General features: G+C 38.1%; 1 protein-coding gene across 5 annotated transcripts in view; it reads right to left on the bottom strand.

Moving 5' to 3' along the window:
• MAMDC2 (MAM domain containing 2) overlaps positions 1 to 22,495 on the bottom strand; it is a 445,245-nt gene that overhangs the window by 343,342 nt on the left and 79,408 nt on the right. For 4 of the 5 annotated variants that reach the window (XM_060102277.1, XM_060102275.1, XM_060102278.1 and 1 more), the window contains 2 exons: positions 19,041 to 19,159; positions 18,089 to 18,166 (listed from right to left, as the gene is read on the bottom strand). In XM_060102277.1, the coding sequence (XP_059958260.1) occupies positions 18,089 to 18,166; positions 19,041 to 19,159 (197 nt within the window). The remainder of the gene's footprint in view (positions 1 to 18,088; positions 18,167 to 19,040; positions 19,160 to 22,495) is intronic. The other variant, XM_060102274.1, reaches the window with a different exon arrangement.

Below are 22,495 nucleotides of genomic sequence, written 5' to 3'. Positions count from 1 at the left end.
ACAAATAAATGCTGGAGAGGGTGTGGAGAAAAGGGAATGCTCTTGCACTGTTGGTGGGGATGTAAATTGATACAGCCACTATGGAGAACAGTATGGAGGTTCCTTAAAAAGTAAAAATGGAACTACCATATGACCCAGTAATCCCACTACTGGGCATATACCCTGAGAAAACCATAATTCAAAAAGAGTCATGTACCACAATGTTCATTGCAGCTCTATTTACAATAGCCAGGACATGGATGCAACCTAAGTGTCCATCGACAGATGAATGGATAAAGAAGATGTGGCACATATATACAATGGAATATTACTCAGCCATAAAAAGAAACGAAATTGAGTTATTTGTAGTGAGGTTGATGGACCTAGAGTCTGTCATACAGAGTGAACTAAGTCAGAAAGAGAAAAATAAATACCATATGCTAACATATATATATGGAATCTAAAAAAACCCAGATAGAAAAAACACATATTTCTGAAGAACCTAGAGGCAGGACAGGAATATAGATGCAGATGTTGAGAATGGACTTAAGGACACAGGGAAGGGGATGGGTAAGCTGGGACAAAGAGAGTGGCATGGACTTATATATACTACCAAATGTAAAATAGATAGCTAGTGGGAAGCAGTCACATAGCATAGGGAGATTAGTTTGGTGCTTTGTGACCACCTAGAGGGGTGGGATAGGGAGGGTGGGTGGGAGACACAAGAGGGAGGAGATATGGGGATATATGTATACGTATAGCTGATTCACTTTGTTGTAAAGCAGAAACTAACACACCATTGTAAAGTAATTATACTCCAATAAAGATGTTAATAAATAAATAAATTGAATAAAATGGGGGGGTGGGTGGAGAAGGCATCCTTCCCTAATGGGAAAATACTGAGAACAAGTCTAAGACTAGAGAATTTGAACATTGACTTTACAAGAAAAAGACTTGGAAAGTATGCAAGACTATAACAGCAGTCTTGGGAAGGCACTGCTCTGGGGACTAACAAGGTAAAGAAAAATAAGAAATCAAGCCCAGAAATTAAGGGTCCTAGAACCACCACTCTTCCAAAAAAGATGTCATTAATAAAATAAAGTTCACTTCACTGATTCAACAGAAGAGGGCACTCTTGAACCAAGATATTGAGGAAACTGTCCAACCTTCTCATTCCCCCTCTGTACAATTACCTGATTGCTGCTAGTCCAAGAAAATTCAACATACTTAAACAGCAAAGGGCAACATTACTATGAGAAGAAAACAGTAAATGAAAATCAAAACTAAGCTGATGAAAATCCTCCCCAGAAACATTTCCCCAAATAGTCACAGAAGTCCATCAGCATTTCTATTCAACAATGTACTAGAGATTCTAGCAAATACCGTAAAATAAGAAAAAGAAGAAAAGAAGAAAACTGGAATGGAAGAACAATATTTTCATTTTCCAACAGATGATAAGGTTGTATGTTAGAATACCCATGAGAATCTACAAATCATAAAAGGAAGCAAGTTCCAGGAAGGTTGTTGGATACAAGATCAATATACAAAAATATCATAGCAATACATCAGCAACAAGAAATTAGAAATACACTTTAAAGTGGTAAAATCCCACTTATAATTGCAATAAAATCTCTAAGCTTCCAATAGGAATACAACCAATGTAAGATTGACATTTATGGAGAAAATTTATTAAAATTTTTAAAGGACATAAAATAACTCCTTTATTTATGATGGATGACTCAATGTATGTTACATATGTGTATTTATATGTATATACATATATAATTTCTAAAAGGTTTACTGTCTGACATTTTATATATAGGTCTTGATTAAATTATAATTTAAAAGTTCTATTGCTCAAAAGACAGTATAAACAGAGTTACAAGAGAAGGTATAATGGACTTGAGGATATGGGGAGGGGGAAGGGTAAGCTGTGACAAAGCGAAAGAGAGGCATGGACATATATACACTACCAAAAGTAAGGTAGATAGCTAGTGGGAAGCAGCCGCATAGCACAGGGAGATCAGCTCAGTGCTTTGTGACCGCCTGGAGGGGTGGGATAGGGAGGGTGGGAGGGAGACGCAAGAGGGAGGGGATATGGGAACATATGTATATGTATAACTGATTCACTTTGTTATAAAGCAGACACTAACACACCATTGTTAAGCAATTATACTCCAATAAAAAAAAAGAGAAGGTATAGACTATTAGAAGATATTACAAAATTAACCAAAACAAGATTAATACCGAGAATAAAAAATTCTTATAAATCAATAAAAGACAAAATCCCATAAAAATGGATTTTTTAAATAACTAGCCAATTCACAGTAGAAGAAATTAGAACGGCTAATTATTATTTGAAAATAAATTCAGGCTTAAAATTCAGTCTTAAATTCAGTAATTAGTGAAATGAAAAGTAAAACAACAATGATGTACCATTTTATATCCATTAGACTGGTAAAAAGGAAAAATTTTCTACAATGTTGATAAGGATATGAAACAATAAACATATTCATACACTACTGGTTGCAATATTTTGCAAAATTGAAGGTGCACATATCGTAATACCCAGCAATTCTATTTCTGAGTATAAAGAAACCCTTGCATATATACTCAAGGAGACAAGTATACAGACACTCAATGAAGCTTTATTTGTAATAGTGAAATTTTGGAAATTAATGTCCATCAATAGGGTGGATATATGGATGGCTAGATAAATCATTTCTCCAAAAAATTATGAAGCAAATATGGTAAAAATATTAAATTACATTATAATGAGTAGATGGGTGTTTGAAAGTATTTTATATGGAAATATTCCATCTTAAAATGTTTAAGTGTGAATAGATGACAACGAACTTGTTTCCCTGCTTTATTCTTATCTAAAGTTATGACTCAAATGATATAATTATCAGTCAAATATCAGAGTTTGCTTTAGGCAGGCCGACCTTGCAAGCCAGCATCGGGCATCTCTCAACTCACTCATCAGGCTTTTCTCACAGGCAGAAACCCATTCCCCATGTTCAGGCTCTTCTCCCTCTCTTTATTTTCACCTCCCAGCACAGAGTCTGATACAAGGTAGGCAATGAAAAATATTTACTAAATGAATAAAGCAATAAAAATAAAATTAAAATATAAAGAGATATAGATTTACCACAATGAGAATTCAAAGTAAACAGAAGCGGAAGATTAAAATATTCAATTATCTTTTTTTTTTTTTTTTTTTTTGCGGTATGTGGGCCTCTCACTGTTGTGGCCTTTCCCGTTGCGGAGCATAGGCTCCGGACGCGCAGGCCCAATGGCCACGGCTCACGGGCCCAGCTGCTCCGCGGCATGTGGGATCTTCCCAGACCGGGGCACGAACCCGTGTCCCCTGCATCGGCAGGCGGACTCTCAACCACTGCGCCACCAGGGAAGCCCTCAATTATCTCTTTGAAAAGGCAATGTAGCTTGACCAAATGGAAACTTTTACAGCACTGAATGATGAATTTCAGTCAGTTACAGTTACTTATAAACTCTTTGTGATTCCCCCTTCCTTTTTTTATAAATTTGAAGAAGGGGGTAACAATCTTTAAGTGATATATTTAATCAAATTTGTCTTTTGAGAATAAAAATATGAAAAACCAACATGGATCTTCCTCTTAGATATCAGCTTAAAGTTGTAGCCAAATAAATAATATAAGGAAGGAAAGATCAAGTCCATTAGAAGAGAAATGGCCTTCAGAGAAACTCAGGAGAGCAAAAGGGGAGAAAGATAAGAGAGGCATTGGTTCTAGGCATATCCTGGGGAAGAGGTGCACTGGCTCATAAACAGACCTCTCTGGTTATAGGAAGAGAGCTGGAGTATATCAATGTCAGGGCTCCAATCCAACTTATGGCAGCCAACAATGACTTTAATTCACGTCTGGAGCCACAGGAGCAAGCCTATGCCATGTGGCATTCCTCTACCACTCCATCACTATCCATAGCTGATAGGTCCAAATGTCAGCCTCCAGCCCATGTCAGTCAGAGATCTCCCATGGGATTTCTTAATAGACACCAATGGGAAAGGGTCAGTCACTCTCCTGTGATGAGAACCATGGGATGTAATGTCCCTACCCTCAGAGGGAGCAAATGAAGCCAACAGGAAGAGAATCCTGGACGTTTTCTAGTCCTGATTCCAGCAGTCTCTGAAGCCCAGCTCTTCAATGGACCTTCCCAGAGTTCCATGAGGTACTCCAATACTGTTTTTAATTAACTCCCTTTTTGGTCCAAGATAATTTTAATTGTGTCTTCTCTCACTTACTACAAAAAGAGTCTTATTACAATCAGGCAGTCAAAGTCTGAGGCCATTGATCATTGTAATCATATAACTAACTCCCTTCACTCTGATTCCAAGCAAACTGGCAACCATTTGATCACAGTTTGGCTTTCTATACAGTTTTTTTTTTGTTTTTGTTTTTTTTTTTTACTGAGAGATAATGCTTTTATTAGGCTGACATGACTGGTGTGCTTGAAGATTTTATTTCTCATTATAAATTAACTAATTAGAATTCTGGCTTTTCTTGTGAGTTTAATGAGCACAAGTCAGTTTCCATGAGTCAGATAAATTCTGAAGCACAGATAAAATTGTCTTTCTGGAAATGTAAAACTAAAGACCACATGCTGGTAAATTCACCAAGATAATGCCACCATGAATGGATGCTTGGAAGTTCGCCAGCTGGCTTTCACCCAGCACCACCCACAGTTTGCCACATATGCCCTCTTCAACCTTTAACAGTTGTAAGGTAGAGAACAACTAAAGGTGTTTTGTAAGATGAGAAAGGAAAAGGAGTCTGATATTGAAGTTATCATTAAAGCCACGGTATTATTTAAAATACCTACAGCTGAAATAACACCAGTGGTAACATGTGTGATTCTATGACAAGATGATGTACCAGAATCTAGGACAAGATGATGTACCCTGGAATCACGCTTTCTTAAATCTGGAAGAACTTTAAAGGTTAACTGCTTCTTTTCTGTTTTGTCAAGAGAAGGGGCAGATATTTTCTTACCCACCTTCCCAGCAGCCAGAATAATGGCATGTGACATCTATTCAACAAATCAGATGGTCCCACCTAAAAATCTGAATCTAAGTTAGTAACTCAAAGAAGCAGAGAATTAATTTGGAATTAATCCAATCGCTGGCAGCACTAGAAGCAGCATCCATTATTTAGAATGAGTACAGCTACAGAAGGCCACGAATTCTACTTGACTCTGTGTGGTATGAGGGAAGGGGGATCTTACAGCCACTCTGGGAAATTCTGTCTCATTCTCGACAAGCAACCATCATTAAAAAGAAAAAAAAATCTCATATTGAGCTAAAATGGATATCCCTGTCATTTCCTCCTTCTATTTACTGAGGAAGCCACGAAGACCAAATCTGACAGTTCTTCCACAACTGCTGAATGCCAGGACTATTTTTCAGAAACCAACCTTGAAGAAGCCAGTGGGAAAGAGGTGGGGAGGAAAGATGAAGTGGAGGATAATTTGAATCTGCTTTTACTCCTGATCCAAGCCAAGCCCTGACTTAGTTCCCTAGCAGTTTAGAAGCAGTATTCCCCTCCCATCAAGAACACAGAACTCTGAACCCAGAGATTCCAGTCTCTGCTTTACAACCAAGTGGTCACGGGGCCTTGAGCAAGTAATTTAAACCCTCTGCATCTTAATTTCCCTTATTAGTATCCAATCCATATATATTTATAGAAGGGATGGATTAATTAATGAGGAGTTGGAGTCCTTTATTACCTCTGTGCTTTGATTTACTCATCTATACAATTAATAAAATACTTACCCAAATGACCTTGTAATGAATGTTAGGAGGAAAGGGATAGTGGACAATGCATGTGAAAGTACTTTGAAGGATACGGAGCACTCTATCCACTTAAGCATGAAAGACAGTGTACTATAGTGGTTAAGAACAACACAGCCTCTGCAGTCAGATAGACCAGACATGAATTTAAAACCCAGGTCTGGTTCTTACTAGGTAAGGAACTTTTGGAAAGTTACTTTACCTCTCTGAACCCCTTTGTAATGGAGATAGGTGCAGCCTCCATTTCAAAGAATGAGAATTAAACGAAATAAGGTACGAAAGCCCTTAGCTCAGTGCCAGACACATAGTATGTGCTCATTAACACTAGAAGAAAAAAACAATACTGCAATGATATTAAGTAAACAGTAAAAGAACATGATTTACTTTGCATTTTAATTGGATTATTCAAGCTGCTGGACGGAGAACGGTTTGAAAGGGACAAGACTGGAGGTAGAGGAACTAGTTAAGATATTTATATTAGCAGCTGGGTCTGGGTCAGTGACCTCTCTTATGCTCCAGTCTCAAATATCCACTTGCTATCTGACATTTGCTATTCCTCCCATCTTCACTGGCTCAATGAATGGCCCCATTAACCCCCAGTTGCCTAAGCCAGAAGCCTGGTATTCTACCTCGAGTCTTCTTTACCCTCATAACTAACCAATCATCCAGTAAATGTCTATTCCTCTCTTTTAATACGTCTAAAATGTGAACCCTTTTTTCCCTCCACACCACCATCACTAAAGCTCAGGCCCTTATTATGTCTTGCCTTGATTAGTTCAACAGTCTTCTGACTGTAGTCTCAGGTGCCTACCAATCTGCTGTCTGCTTCATGAACACAAATCTCATTCCTACACCACACTTGAAAACCTTTCACTCCTGCCTGCAAGATAAAGTCCAAATTCCTTAACATAGCTTTCAGGCCCTGCTTGCTTTGTCCCCAGCATCTCTCTCCAACTTTAGTTGTCATCAGTGCAAACATGTACTCTGTGAACCAGGTATGCCCATCATAGGTTCCACTCCTCCCTGCCTTTGTATGGCCTATATCCTCTGCCTGGGGTGCCCTTCTCTCCTGTTGGTCTGGCTAACTCCAACTCCTATTTCATGATTCAACTCAGGTATCACTGTGTTTACCCTAGCATGTTGTAGGGTATAGGTTGGCTTATTCAACCCCTATTCCAACCTCCCTTCTCCCTTGTCTTTCTCTAATTAGAAGACTCTTGTAGCCAAGGGTGGCCAGCCAAGGGTGGCCATGTCACAATCTATCCAATAGATATAAAATGAAGATCCTGAAGAGGGTTTCCTTTATCTCTTTGTTTTCCCACGTCTTCCTTTCTAGAACAGATTGCTGTTGGGAGACACAGTAACCATCTTGAGAGTATGGGGATGAAAGCTACCTAGCAAAGCTGGTAGAGAAGAAAGACAAAAAGACCCTGTATCCTTGATGACATTGTTTAGGTGCCACATCAGCCTTGAACTCCCTTATATTTCATGCTAGATGACCAAATTCCTTAATTATTCAAGTTGCTACTAGTTAGGCTTTCTGTTACTTTCTGTCTAGTATATTCCTTACTAATACATTGAGTATTGACTGGTTAATTTTCTGTTTCATATATGAGATAATGAGCTACTTCAGGAATGGGGGTGTCTTTTGTCTCTATATTCCTAATACATAATAGGCACTCATTAAATGTTTATGTTGAAAGAATAAACTCAGATATGTGGCACAAATATAATTTCTTCAGGCCTAATAACTTTTGGAAGCCATTTGAAAACAATATATTGTTCTTACATATTAGGGTAATAATTTAACTATGTAAGTAGCAAATATGGGACCAAATTAAATATGAATAGCAGCAAAGATTTCTGTAATTCTGGAAAGTTCTTATTCCTGTGAAACCACCTCTATGGCTCAAAGATGCATAGCATAGTACTATCCACTGGGACCCAATGAAGGCTTATTTTAAGTAATTATAAATAATGATAAATTTATGACAACCACATAAACTTCCAATATTATAAAGAGTAATACTAGTAATAGAGGCTCATCATTAATGGGCATGGGATAAAAGGAAATGGGATTAAATATAAATTACATGACATTGACATTTTGAAAACCTTTACCACTCATTTGTTTTATTAGCTCATCAGTTTCAAAAGTTTGAACTGCTTGCATGCCTGATGGATTAGCAATGACAAAACTATACCAATAGGCCAAATAATGGTAGAAGTAGCCATGTAATCATGGTAGTTAGAGACATGAAGTTTGTTTTAATTACCTATTGCTGTGGCTTAAATGTTCCTGGCTTAAAATAACAACCATGTTATTATCTCTGATTATTATGTAAGATGATGGGCTCAGCTGGGTGGTTTTTCTGCTCCATGTGATGTCAGTTAGAGCTACAGTCATCCAGGTATTTGACTAGACTGGAATATCCAAGATAGGTCACTCACACGGCTGGCAGCTGGTTTTGTCTGTTGTCTGGGAGCTCAGTTGGAGCTGTCAAATACAGTGTCTTAGTTCTCCACCATGTGGCTTGGGTTACTTATAGCATGTTAGCTAGAGTCCAAGAATCAGAAAGCAACAACTACCAGTCCCTTTAAGGTCTACACTCAGAAGTCTGAGGACGTCAGTTCTGCTACATTTTATTGATCAAAGCCAGTCATAAGGCCAGCTCAGAATAACCTCTGCCTCTTCATGGGAGCTGTAGCATGCGTGTGTAGAGAGGGAAGGAACTGTTGGCGGCCACCTCGGGAGACAAGTGACCACACTTTCACCAGTACTTCCTTCAAGAGCTTGGTGCTCAAGGCTAAATGTAGCAATTATCAGCTCTGGGTTTACAGAGGAAAGTGATATTCAGAGTCTTAGTTGATCTATCACTCAGAGAAGCAGCTTAGTAGAGTAGCTAAAACCATGAACTTTGACGTATGACTGTCTCAGTTATTACTTACCAGCTGTGAGAGTTTGAACATGTTACTTGACTTCTCTGTACCTTTTTTCCCCCCTCCATAGAATGTAGATGATGATGGAACCAACTTACAGAGTTTTTATAGGGAGTAAATAAGTCAGCAGATGTAAAAGTCTTATAATGGTGCCTGGCACATGATAAACACCATATAAGTATTTGCTATTATTAGTATTACTCAAGTTATAAGTTATTCAAGCTTGATGAAGAGAAAAAAAAGGGAAAATACCAGCGCACATAAAAAGAATATAATCAGAACTCTTTTTCCACACCTCTGCTTAGCTTCATTTACAGATAGATGCTCCACTAGCAGCAAAACGCCCTCTGTAACTTGTCACCTGGAGCACTAGAGGGCAACTTCCTCAAAACTCTGATTACTATCCTAGAGTGCTTTCTGATTGGCTTGGCCTGGGTCATGACCAACACTTGGGTTTGTGGGGAGATGGGAGTGGAGAACAGAATCAGCCCATTTATCATACAGACTAATTGGATTGCACTGAATGGGAGACAGAATGTTATACAAAAGAAGAAAGCTGGACACACAGAAATAAAAGGTCCTACAACAAATAAGAAGGGGAATCAACAAAAAGATACATGCACCCATATGTTCACAGCAGCACTATTCATAATAGCCAAGACATGGAAACAACTTAAATAGCCATCGGCAGATGAATGGATAAAAAAGATGTGGTACCTATATACAATGGAATATTAGCCATAAAAATGAATGAAATAACACCATTTGCAGGAACATGGATGGACACAGAGATTATCATACTAAGTGAAGTAAATCAGAAAGAGAAAGACAAATACTATATGACATCACTTATATGCAGAATCTAAAATATGACACAAATGAACTTATCTACAAAACAGAAACAGACTCACAGACATAGAGAACAGATTTGTGGTTTGCCAAGGAGGAGGGATGGATTGGGAGTTTGGGATTTAGCAGATGCAAACTATTATATATAGAATGGATTAAAAAACAAGGTCCTACTGTATATAGCACAGGGAACTATAGTCAATATTCTGTGATAAACCATAATGGAAAAGAATATGCAAAGAATATACATATGTATATATATATATATATATATATATATATGTCTGAATCACTTTGCTGTACAACAGAAATTAACACAACATTGTAAATCAACTATACTTCAATAAAATAAATTTTTTTAAAAAATAAAGGGTATCAAGAATTGAATTCAAGGGACTTCCCTGGTGGCGCGGTGGTTAAGAATCCCCCTGCCAATGCAGGGGACACGGGTTCAATCCCTGGCCCGGGAAGATCCCACATGCCACGGAGCAACTAAGCCCGTGTGCCACAACTACTGAGCCTGCACTCTAGCACTCACATGCCACAACTACTGAGCCCACGCACCTAGAGCCCGTGCTCCACAACAAGGGAAGCCACCGCAATGAGAAGCCCCCGCACCACTGTGAAGAGTAGCCCTCACTCGCCACAACTAGAGAAAGCCCGTGCACAGCAACGAAGACCCAACACAGCCAAAAATAAATAAATTTAAAAAAAAAAGAATTGAATTCAGGTCTGTCTCATTCTCATTCCATAGTCTTTTCACCACACCATTCTCCTCTCCACATTTTCTTTGTTGTTATCCTCATCACCATCACCATAGGGCAATTTTTAAACTCTTTTTCTTATGGACAAATGTCCAACAACTGGTGGTATTTTACCAAGAGACAAGCCACAACACAAGCGCCTGAGTAGAAAAGAAAGTAAATGCCTTGCACTTTGAGAAAAAACAAAAAACAAAAAAAACCTCCTGCTATTCATATTCAGTCCCTTTCCTCCGAAGAGGACCAAAGGTTTTACAAATGTTAAATGCCCCAGTGAGAGGAGTAAATTGAGAGAGTTTACACTGTGGCCTAAACTTGCTACTGCTGCTGTGAGGCAATCACTCCACACACATATGGATAAGTGCTCTCTGCCAACAATGAAAACTTAACCATCTGAACTACTTTTTGGCCTCATTTAACTTGCCCATTATGTGACTACAGATGCCTTTCTCCTTTAGAACCATAAAATTTTAGAGCAGGAAAGGACTTTACAGATTAATTGGTTCAATCCTCTCACTTTCCAGGTGGAAACAACTGGAGCCCAGAGAGTGTTATTAGCCAGCACAAAGTCACATAGCAGGTATAGTTTAGGTCCCAACGTAGAATCCAGGTCTCCTATTTTCCTACACCCTTTCTTGAAAACCACACTATGTCCAAAAAGCTACCCAGTGATCTAAAACACTGCTAATTTCTTTCTTCTCTCGTCATGTGGATCACATAAATGTTTGGATGATTCTGGAAACAAGACACATTTATCATAAAATTTCAACAATAAACACTAATCACTACCACCAGAAGGCAATGAAATTTGGCAAAAATGACAGGACACGTTAGTTAGAGCTGACCTTGTGAGAGGTCTACCTTGCTTCTTCTCTATCTTCTAGTAGGTGGTCAGTACTTCTGGGCTGACCTCAAACTGACAGGGGCCCATGGACCTGCTTCTCACCCAGCAAATATTCTATGCAAGAATTGGCTTTTTCCAGTAAAAAAAGAACTTCTCCTGTGAACCATTATCCCAGGACCACATACAGTTATATATGTATACTTAAATAAGGGCTTCCGAGAAATAAGATCTTAAAATTATATTTATACTATATCTCTTGCAAAATTGGATTTGCTTTATCTAGTTTTTGTTGTTGTTTTGTTCTATCAGTTTGCTTTCTGGTGTTTTGTTAGTTAAATGGTCACAGACACAGTCGAGATATTTTATGTGGAAAACCTTACTTCTTAGAATAAATCAGCTACAACTGTCTGGTTCTACAGACGAATCATATGATTTTGTATTAGATAATCAGACATCGAGGAGCTTTCTGATAATTAGTGAGTTTTCCATGCCTCATAAAGAGTACTTCCAAATTAAGTGAACGTTCCTTGAGGATTCTTGAGAACAAGGTAGGAGGGCAAAGAAAGACTCTTAAATTAACTTACAACTTCGTGTTCCCATCCACTTTTCCTATGTGCCTTAAAGGCAATGTGCCTCACTACTTTTCTACAACTTTAATGTCTCTATCCATGTAGTAAAAGTAATGTATGTTAGAGACCCCTAAACATACAACTGTATCCATTTGAGACCATAAGAGCACTGTTAATGTCTAAGAGGTCTTTGAGTCTCCTTGACTTTCACCCCTTCCATCACTGGCCAATGCCAATTTCTTGGTAACTCACTGATGCGATCCACTGTCAAGAGAAGCAATAACTCTAGTTCTGGATGAGCTCAATCTAGCATCAAAGCATATTGATCTCATTTTTAAAGTGTAAGTCATCAATATCACTTTTGGTCTCAACCTGACTGTTCCATATATTGGAATTGTTTAAAATTTATCTCCATCTGTGACATATGTGGAAGGAATTATCCACCAAACCCTTTTCTCTAGTTTAGGTGAGGAGTGATAAGTCCAGTGGTGTCAAACATTCTAGTTGTTCTGATTTTCAATATGTTCCACTGAGATGTTTGCTGCCAATTTAAGGAAGAACAGTGTTGCGTCTCCTTCACATTGGTTCAAAATAAACTAGGTGGGCTATTGCTTGAGTTGTGAGAAAAGAAACAGACTGTCAAATGCCATCACTACATAATGGATGTTATCTAAAATTAAGATAAATGCATCTGACTAATGTCTCCTTAATAACAAAGCTATACCTGTATTCTGATTTTTTCCACTGAGGTAAACTGAAGTTTAAATTTACATTATGATTACAGCTTTTCTTTTATAAGTTGAAGCACATTATTTTGGTCCATTGAGCAAACTCATTTTTATTCATTGCCTTTTAAAGTTGACATTTAACTCCTACAGCTGTACAGTTGGCAAGAAGCAAAAGAATATTTAATATTCAAGACAGCAGATTCTAAAACACCACAGTGGGCTTCCCTGGTGGCGCAGTGGTTAAGAATCCACCTGCCAATGCAGGGGACCTGGGTTTGAGCCCTGGTCCGGGAAAATCCCACATGCCACAGAGCAACTAAGCCTGTGCACCACAAATACTGAGCCCGCGCGCCTAGAGCCCGTGCTCCGCAATAGAGAGAAGCCACCGCAAGGAGAAGTCTGCACACTGCAACAAAGAGCAGCCCCTGCTCACTGCAACTAGAGAAAGCCCGCGTGCAGCAACGCAGACCCAACGCAGCCAAAAATAAATAAATACAATAAAGTTATTTAAAATAAAAAATAAAACACCACAGCATTCTATGGTATGGAACATCCTATAATCAGTGTACATTAACTGAAAGAAAGAATTACATATGGAATTAGTGGAGGATGGTTGATGGTTTATTTCCTTGCCAATACTTGTGAATCAAGTAAAACAAACAAGTAATTCTAGCAATTCAAACTAATAAGGGCTGATTTTCTAAAAGACCATGTCGTTTAATGTATTTACCAGAATAGAACTGAGAACAACTTTGGCTCTTCAGGACTTAAAGTCCTAAATCAAGTAAAATAGGAATTAGTCATACCCCTTTTCCATTATAATTTGCTGTTCAACATCAGAAATAACTAATTTGTTCATTCAAGAAATTAATTATACCTGCTGCAGGTCAGGCTCTCTGTAAGGACTGGGGGAGAGCTGTGACAGCCTTGCGCTTCAGAGCATCGAATTCAGAAAGAAAGACAAATAAGAATATAAGTAATAGCAAGTTAATGGATAGTGTAAGGATAAAAGAAGTACATGGTGCTATGAACACCCACAAGGGACCTACCAGATAGGCTGGGGGTGGCAGTAGGAAGGGAAGGTCCTCTGGAGGAGGTGACATTTCAGATGAGACTGAATGACTTCAGGGTTAAAATTGAATGTACACATCAAATCTTGCTTCCTCAAAAAACTCCACTAAAATCAGATACTCAAAAAAGTAAAAATAAACCCACAAGAACAAGGAGAACAGAAAAGGGACAAAAGAAATAAATTTTGGAAACTCAAGAGATGGACGAGTGGCCTCTGACTTAGCAGAAAGCTGAATAAATCCTAAATCAGCAAAGGAGGATTGGGGGAGAGCTGTTTGAGAAGCACACGAGCTCCTGGCTCCTCCTCCACACCCTACTGCTGGATAATGGCCCCTCCCCTACTCCAGCAGGAAACTAGAAATTTATTCACTAGGAAGGGTAAAAGAGAAAGTTCTTGACCAACAACACAGTTCGGTGACCATACACGATGAAGGATTAATATTGATGTCCTAGCCAATTGCCCTACTCACTTCAAGAGCACAGGCACCAGCCCTTCGCCATTCAGATTGGCAATTTGGGGAACTTCCTCTGGGGAATGTGACCAGCCCATGAGGAAAGACTAAAAATACTGATACCAGGGCTTCTACAAAAAAAAAAAAAAGGCTCACCTAGATTCCTCCAGTGAAGCTCCAAATCAACAAGCTTCACACACAGGTTCTGACCCTCATCTCTTAATCATGCACAGAGAACCAAGAATTAATTACCAAACATCTGAGGAAAGCTTCTAGTATGGAAGGTAGAGACCAAGCAAACAAATAAAAGGCAAACTAATAAAAAGTATCTTGGAGGAAATAGATACAATGCATGAAGAAAAAAACTACGGAAAACAAACTATTATTAACATCCCCACACAGATAAAAGAAGATAGTTCAGTCATGAAGCAAACAACAAAAAAGGATTCTATAAAAACAGAAGGATTCAGAAAACAAAAAGAGAACTCAATAGTAGGGTTGAAGACACAGAGAGTAAAGTAGACAATTAAGATAAATATAAAATAGAGAGAAGATGAGAAAATTAGAGAACCAGGCCAGGCAAACCAACATCCACATAAAGGATTTCCAAAAAGTGAGAACAGAGAAAATGGAGGGTATAAATCATCAAGGAAATAAATCAAGAATATTTTCCTGAACTGATAGATATGTGTTTCTAGATGAAAAGGGTTTGCCAAGTGTCTAGCCCAGATGATCTACACAGCATTTACCATGTATGCACAAATTACTATTTTAACTGTTTTACATGTATTAACTTGCTTAATTGTCACAACAACCCTATAACATGGTGGCTTTATAATTATCATCCCCATTTTACAGATGAAGAAAAATGAGGTACAAAATGGTTAGGCAATTAGCCCAAGTCCACACAGCTAGTAAGGGGCAGGGCCAGGATTTGAAAGCAGGTAATGGAGCCCTGAAGCCCACTACACAATACTACCATGCAGGAGAGAGTACCATTGTGAAATTTTAGAATACACTATAGACAGTTCTATTTGATTTTTTAAAAGCAGAAGTATGTGCTATTTTGATAGTGCATGCAGAGCCCAGCCCTTGACTAAGAACCTGAGGGAAATCTCATGCAGACTACTGTTCCCATCTCCAAACACAACTTCCTTCTGTCCAATACTGTATCCTCCAAATTCCAGTTACATCAGAAGCTCTAAATTCCTATTCCCGCCTCCCAGCTCAACAATAACACTGCTCTACTCTTGGGCTCACCCCGCTGTGCTGCAGCCAGGAAAAGTGACTTCAGGGCGTAAGTGATGCTCACATCTCATCTTCAGGAGCACAGAACCATGCTGGTTGCTATCCAGCCCTTGACAACAGTTGCCTAATATGTTTTGCTCAGTCCTGTAGCTATTTGTGGCAAGATAGTAAGTCTGAAACCAGTCCTCATATGCCTGAAGATATCTTTATTTGACTCTCAAATTTAAATAATTCTGGGTTCAAAATTCTTTTCCTTCAATATTTTAATATTATGCTCTTGCATCCAGTGTTGCTGTTGGGAAGTTAATGTCAACCTGATTTTTATTATTTTGTAACTGTCTTTATTTCTCTAAGTAATAAAGCTTTAAATTTCGGTTCCATTGGTTTTAAATTCCTGTTACATTTGTTCCATCAGGTCTACTTCATCTGGTATAGGTTGTGTGTATCTTTTCATTCTTCATGATGCTTTTGTTCTTTACATGTGTCATGATATTTTTTTAAGACTGGGAATTCATCTGTATTATTACTAAGACCATCAGTTGCCTCTGCTTTTTTTTTTTTTTTTAAATGTGTGCCTCTGCTTTTGATGACTACATAAGTGGTCCACTGAAAAGGGAGGCTTAGCTGGTGTCTTCAGTGTATGCATAGGAGATATGAGTTGAGTGCCTCTACTGCACTTCTCTGGGCTTAACTGCACTTATTTTCCCTGGCATTTCTTTCTCCTCAAGATATACTGTCTAGTTCCTCTATATCTGAGATTGCTTTCCCTAACTGGAGTTGGGGGAGACAACTCAGGGTCCTCCTGGCTATCTGTACTGGCGTTATAGATCTCAGTGCTGAGGTCAGAGCTGCAGGGAGGTAGGTTGCTGGCATCAAAATTTCTATTATGTAAAGCCCTGGGTGTCTCATTTTCTGTCCTGGGCTGAAAACAGCAGTCAAAATCAATGCAGAAAAATCCAACTTGGAGCATATAATCCAAGTTTGCAAACTCAGTAGATAAGCCTTGTTCAGCTCCTATCCAAGCCTGGCCCACTGAGATTACAGCTCTCACCCTGGGTTGGCCCAAGTCTCCATGTAGAGACCTCAACCCTGCCTTCTCTCTTCTCCCTTCATCCCACCCTCAGCAATCTTCTGCTCTAGCCCATCATTTTCTAAAGATTTTCTCAGAGTTTTGATATAGCTGTCAAAGTCTGCCTCTGGATTCATTCTGTCTACCCATGTCTTTATTGGAATTTCTAGATTTCAGTGCAAGAAAGGGAGCCAGCAGGATGTTTTTAGTTCATCACCTTGATGGAAGCCAGAAGCCCACCTCCTCAACGATCATTCTAGGAATACTCCCTGTGGATCTTCCAGCCTACTTAGAGATGCTACAGCAGGCTGTAGGGGACACAGACCAGGCCAGCCTTGCAGGAGTAATGAAGATTAGAACCCGCAGTTCAGAACACCTGGCCAAAATTATAACAGATGACTATGAAATGGGGTGGGGCATTATTATTTAGGGTACTCTCCACCCCCACCCTAGGCAGACTCTGCAGAACAGGTTAGCTCTAATGCCAGACATCTTTCAAAGGAAGCAAAAACATCTAAATTTCCAGTGATGATATGTACTCATATCTTCATAATACACAATCCAACACTTAGAATTTTTTCATGCTTGTAAGTACCTATATTTCATCACTTATCTGTTTATCATTACAGAAATTATGAAAGTTTATCTTCTTCAGAAAGATGAGTGGAAATTTCTTTTCTATAGTAACAAGTCATGCTGCCCCCAAAAGAAATTTATTTAACAGTAAAAAATAGTAGTTTCTTGCTAGACACTCAATTCTCATTATTCACAGTAATATTCTATAAAGGCACTGTGAACACTGAATTAGCAAATCCTGAACCTCTTCCTAGCTCAGTAGGAAATACAGAGCTAGGTTCCTTCGAGCCTCTAGTCACATTTTCATCAACCAATCAATACATACCTTGGTTTTATGTGTGTTTCTGTTTGGGACATTTTATTCAATATATAGTTGCCTCATTAATGTTGAATATGGCCAACCACACTGTAACTCATGCCTGAAGGAAGCTTATCTAACACACCTATTTTCTTCATAAGGCACATCACAGCCTTCTTGCCCTTAGAAACACTAGACAGCACTTTAGCACTACACTTGGAAGTCATTTCAAACAGAAAAATCACCAACAAAAACCACAAAAAAATGCAAAAAAAACCATACATGACCATGAAAAGGACACTCGCATACAGTATGAGAGTTGGACCAAGAAGGCAGAGTCTTGCCTTGTTCCACCTCAGCTGAGAATGTGTGCATTGGGTGGCTCAAATTTTTTGCCACTTTATGCATATCCATTAAGGACTGCAACAGCACCCTTAGTATTGATTTGGGGGTTACAAATAAATTTTAGCAAGTAAGAGAACTTGTAAATATAGAATCTACAAATAATGAGTATTGACTACTATATTATTATTATTATTGCTTGCATATTGATGGGAAAAAACTTTTGTTAAAGGAAAGAAGTCTAATGTTGATTTTTTTGTACACACACACATACACACACAAACACACACATATCACTGTTTATAATTGTTTTTAAATGATAATCTATTTTTCTTCTAACAGGTTTGTTGGTATTAATAAGTTGGAAAAAAATAAACATCATTTTTTTTAAAAAAGGAAAGAAGTCTGTAAGATGGCACCTAAAGGGCACTTCGTTGACCTTGGTTCACCCCTCACTCCTTCACCCCTGCAAACAAACCTCCTGAACCATTAAGAAACATTTTGTGCAATCTGCAGCAGTTTAGAGACTACGAACATTTTGAACCTTTCGTACCAATCTGATGGGTGTCTAGGAAAGAGAGCTCCAAAACCTGTGGCAGGCAATCCAGTGTCCCTGGAAACAAGATAACAATTTTTAGAAAACATGTCAAGTTGATATTTATAAACTTTCAGAGCTATACAAAACTAATTTGGGAGCTGAATTTTTATTATAATTTTTTAAAGGATTTCCATGTTTGCAACTTTAATGCATTTTGCAAAATAAAATGTCCCAATAAGTAAATGGAAAGAAATTTCAGCATTTTGTCCAATAACTACAATACAAGATGAAGTCTATGTCACACATTTCCATGGAAAGGCGCTATGCCAGGCCGCAGGACTACAGATGTGACTAAGAAACAGTTCCTACCCTCAAGGAACAATCTCAGAGGAAACACTTTCATATAAATAACTTGAATGTAAGTCTAACTGCTATGTAGAACATAAACAAAATGCTCAGAGAGCAAGAACATGAGAACAATTAATTCTGATTAATGACAGCTTACCTAATTCTTACTGCATGTCAGGCAGTATTTTTATGCACACTTCATACTTTTCATCTAAACTTAAAACAACCCTATAAAGTAGATACTTTCATAATTCCCATTTTATGAACTGAGGATTATAGATACCACATAATTTTCACAAGTAAATTGTGGAGATGGGGTTCAAACTTAAGTCATCAGAACCAGGACCAGAAAAAAATGTGTAAACGGGAAATGACATTTTAGAGGGACCTAGAATGCGTAGTGCTGATTGGCAAACAAACAAGGGAAAGGAATTCCAAACAGAGGGAACAGCATGAACAGAAAGCATGGAAGCTTGAGATGTGTTGATTGTGCTTGATGTGGTCCTGTAATATGTACCTGGGGCCACTATACCTCTTCACTACTTATATAAACCCTTTCCTGAATGTGCCTGTTCTAAGCAAAGGACAGTATGAAGCATACCTTTCAATAATTCCAGAGCTCATTGTTTCCTCATTCAATAAAGCCTTGCCCTTTATTTCAGCCAATTCTGTGTTTAAACAAACTTGTGCCATTTTCTCATGTGTTTCTGATATCCAAATCTGGAAAAATAAAAGCCGCATACAAGGAAAATAAATGAATTGCCACAAATGCTCAGTTACTAAAATATATTTCTGAAGTACATTCTGATTTTAATTGACTCCATTCACATTAAAAAATAAGAAATGTCCCAAAGCAGTCAACGATTACATCATAAATATGTGAAAGTGGCAATTCTTTACTATGTTTTGTTGGAAAATAAAAATCAAGTTGGTGTTTCCATGAAATGGAAACTACTGCATTCAACTACATACTAATGCTTATTTGCTTTCTATTTCCTTCTCAAGATTAGTATATTTTAACTTTTCTAAGTAAGAAAATGTACCAATCACTTTGTAAATCACATAGGACTTCAGATACCATCACCATCATCGTTACCCATTCTCTATCACAGAGGATAATTCAATGAATTATCAAGCAATTATCACTACGAGAAAAACCTGATAATCACAGGGTGTACTAAAGTCAATTGCAGAAGCATCATGGTAATATCTAGAGGATCTCAGAAAAAGATGGATGCTGAGGATTCAATATTCTTCCATTACAAAACTCTAGAAGATCACAAATGTGGAGGTTCACAGCAGAGATTCAGAACTCACCACCACCGAGAAACCAATTACTTTCTCCAAATCTGAAAACTAGCTTTCCTAAGACATCCAATGAAGCCCAAGATCACATTAATTCCACTAGATTTGTTCAGAAAAGAGAAACTACTGTTTAGAAATTTGGAGACTTCAGCTGCAAGAGTATCATAGCTAGAGTCAAATTCCTTTGGTCCATTTTTGTTAAGTATAAAAAGGCTCTGTAAAACTAAGAACCCATCCTACACAAAGCAATTTTAACTGTAGTCTCTGATCCTGGCTCCCTGGTCTCCTCCTAGGCTTCTATGACCACTGCCCCCTAAGACCTCAACCTTCTAAATCACCAGCCTCCCAGCCTAATTTCCTAGCTCTGACTCCTATACTCTTAGCTCAACTACTCTTCCTCGTAGATTCTAAAGTTCACAAGTCAATGGCAGGGGACACTGTATTGGGCTTCATATTTTATACTTTAATGAAAAATAAGACATTATCTTTTAGGGAAAAAATTACTAGGTATCATTTTGTTTTAAGGTATAAGGTTGACCCCAGAATTAACCTTAGATATTCTCTCATCATTTTTTACAATTTTATTGATTTATTTACTTATACAGCAGGTTCTTACTAGTTATCTATTTTATACATATTAGTGTATATATGTCAATCCCAATCTCCCAATTCATCCCACCGCCACCACCCCCACCCCCACTTTCCCTCCTTGGTGTCCATCTGTTTGTTCTCCACATCTGTGTCTCTTTTTCTGCCTTGCAAACCGGTTCACCTGTACCATTTTTCTAGATTCCACATATATGCGTAAATATACAATATTTGTTTTTCTCTTTCTGACTTACTTCACTCTGTATGACAGTCTCTAGGTCCATCGACGTCTCTACAAATGACCCAATTTCATTCCTTTTTATGGCTGAGTAATATTCCATTGTATATATGACCAAATCTTCTTTATCCATTTGTCTATCCATGGGCATTTAGTTTGCTTCCATGACCTGGCTGTTGTCTATACTGCTGCAATGAACATTGGGGTGCATGTGTCTTTTTGAATTATGGTTTTCTCTGGGTATATGTCCAGTAGTGGGATTGCTGGGTCATATGGTAATTCTATTTTTAGTTTTTTAAGGAACCTCAATACTGTTCTCCATAGTGGCTGTATCAATTTACATTCCCACCAACAGTGCAAGAGGGTTCCCTTTTCTCCACAACCTCTCCAGCATTTGTTGTTTGTAGGTTTTCTTATAATGCCCTTTCTAACTGGTGAGAGGGTGATACCTCATTGTAGTTTTGAGTTGCATTTCTCTAATAATTAGTGATGTTGAGCATCTTTTCATGTGCCTCTTGGCCATCTGTATGTCTTCTTTGGAGAAATGTCTATTTAGGCCTTTGGCCCATTTTTGGATTGGATTGTTTGTTTTTTAAATATTGGGCTGCATGAGCTGTTTATATATTTTGGAGATTCTTTGTCCATTGATTCATTTGCAAATATTTTCTCCCATTCTGAGGGTTGTCTTTTCATCTTGTTTACAGTTTCCTTTGTTGTGCAAAAGCTCTGAAGTTTCATTAGGCCCCACTTGTTTCTTTTTGTTTTTATTTCCATTACTCTAGGAGGTGGGTCAAAAAAGATCCTGCTACAGCTTGTCAAAGAGTGCTCTATGTTTTCCTCTAAGAGTTTTATGGTGTCTGGTCTAACATTCAGGTCTTTAATCCATTTTGAGTTTATTTTTGTGTATGGTGTTAGGGAGTGTTCTAATTTCATTCATTTACATGTAGCTGTCCAGTTTTCCCAGCACCACTTATTGAAGAGATTGTCTTTTTTCCGTTGTGTATCCTTGCCTCCTTTGCCATAGATTAGTTGACCACAGGTGCATGGGTTTATCTCTGGACTTTCTATGCTGTTCCATTGATCTATATTTCTGTTTTTATGCCAGTACCATATTGTATTGATTACTGTAGCTTTGAAGTATAGTCTGAAGTCAGGGAGTCTGATTCCTCCGGCTCTGTTTTCTTCCCTCAAGATTGTTTTGGCTATTTGGGGTCTTTTGTGTCTCCATACAAATTTTAAGATTTTTTGTTCTAGTTCTGTAAAAAATGCCATTGGTAATTTGATAGGGATTGCATTGAATCTGTAGATTGCTTTGGGTAGTACAGTCATTTTCAGAATATTGATTCTTCCGATCCAAAAACATGGTATATTTCTCCACCTGATTGTGTCATCTCTGATTTTTTCATCCGTGTCTTATAGTTTTCTGAGTAGAGGTCTTTTACCTCTGTAGGTAGCTTTATTCCTAGGTATTACATTCTTTTTGCTGCAATGGTGAATGGGATTGTTTCCTTAATTTCTCTCTCTGATCTTTTGTTTTTAGTGTATAGGAACACAAGAGATTTCTGTGCATTAATTTTGTATCCTGCAACTTTACCTAATTCATTGATTAGCTCTAGTAGTTTTCTGTTGGCATCTTCAGGATTTTCTACATATAGTATCATGTGATCTGCAAACAGTGACAGTTTTACTTCTTCTTTTCCAATTTGTATGCCTTTTATTTCTTTTTCTTCTCTGATTGCCATGGCTAGGACTTCCAAAACTATGTTGAATAAGAGTAGCGAAAGTGGACATCCTTGTCTTGTTCCTGATTTTAGAGGAAATTATTTCAGTTTTTCACCATTGAGAATGATGTTACCTGTGGTTTTGTCATATATGGCCTTTATTATGTTGAGGTAGGTTCCCTCTATGCCTATTTTCTGGAGAGT

This window comes from Mesoplodon densirostris, chromosome 6 (genome assembly GCF_025265405.1).
Source record: "Mesoplodon densirostris isolate mMesDen1 chromosome 6, mMesDen1 primary haplotype, whole genome shotgun sequence".
In the NCBI taxonomy this organism is placed as follows: domain Eukaryota; kingdom Metazoa; phylum Chordata; class Mammalia; order Artiodactyla; family Ziphiidae; genus Mesoplodon; species Mesoplodon densirostris.
Note: the sequence above shows the minus strand (reverse complement) of the source record. Positions and strands in the feature narration are given on the sequence as shown.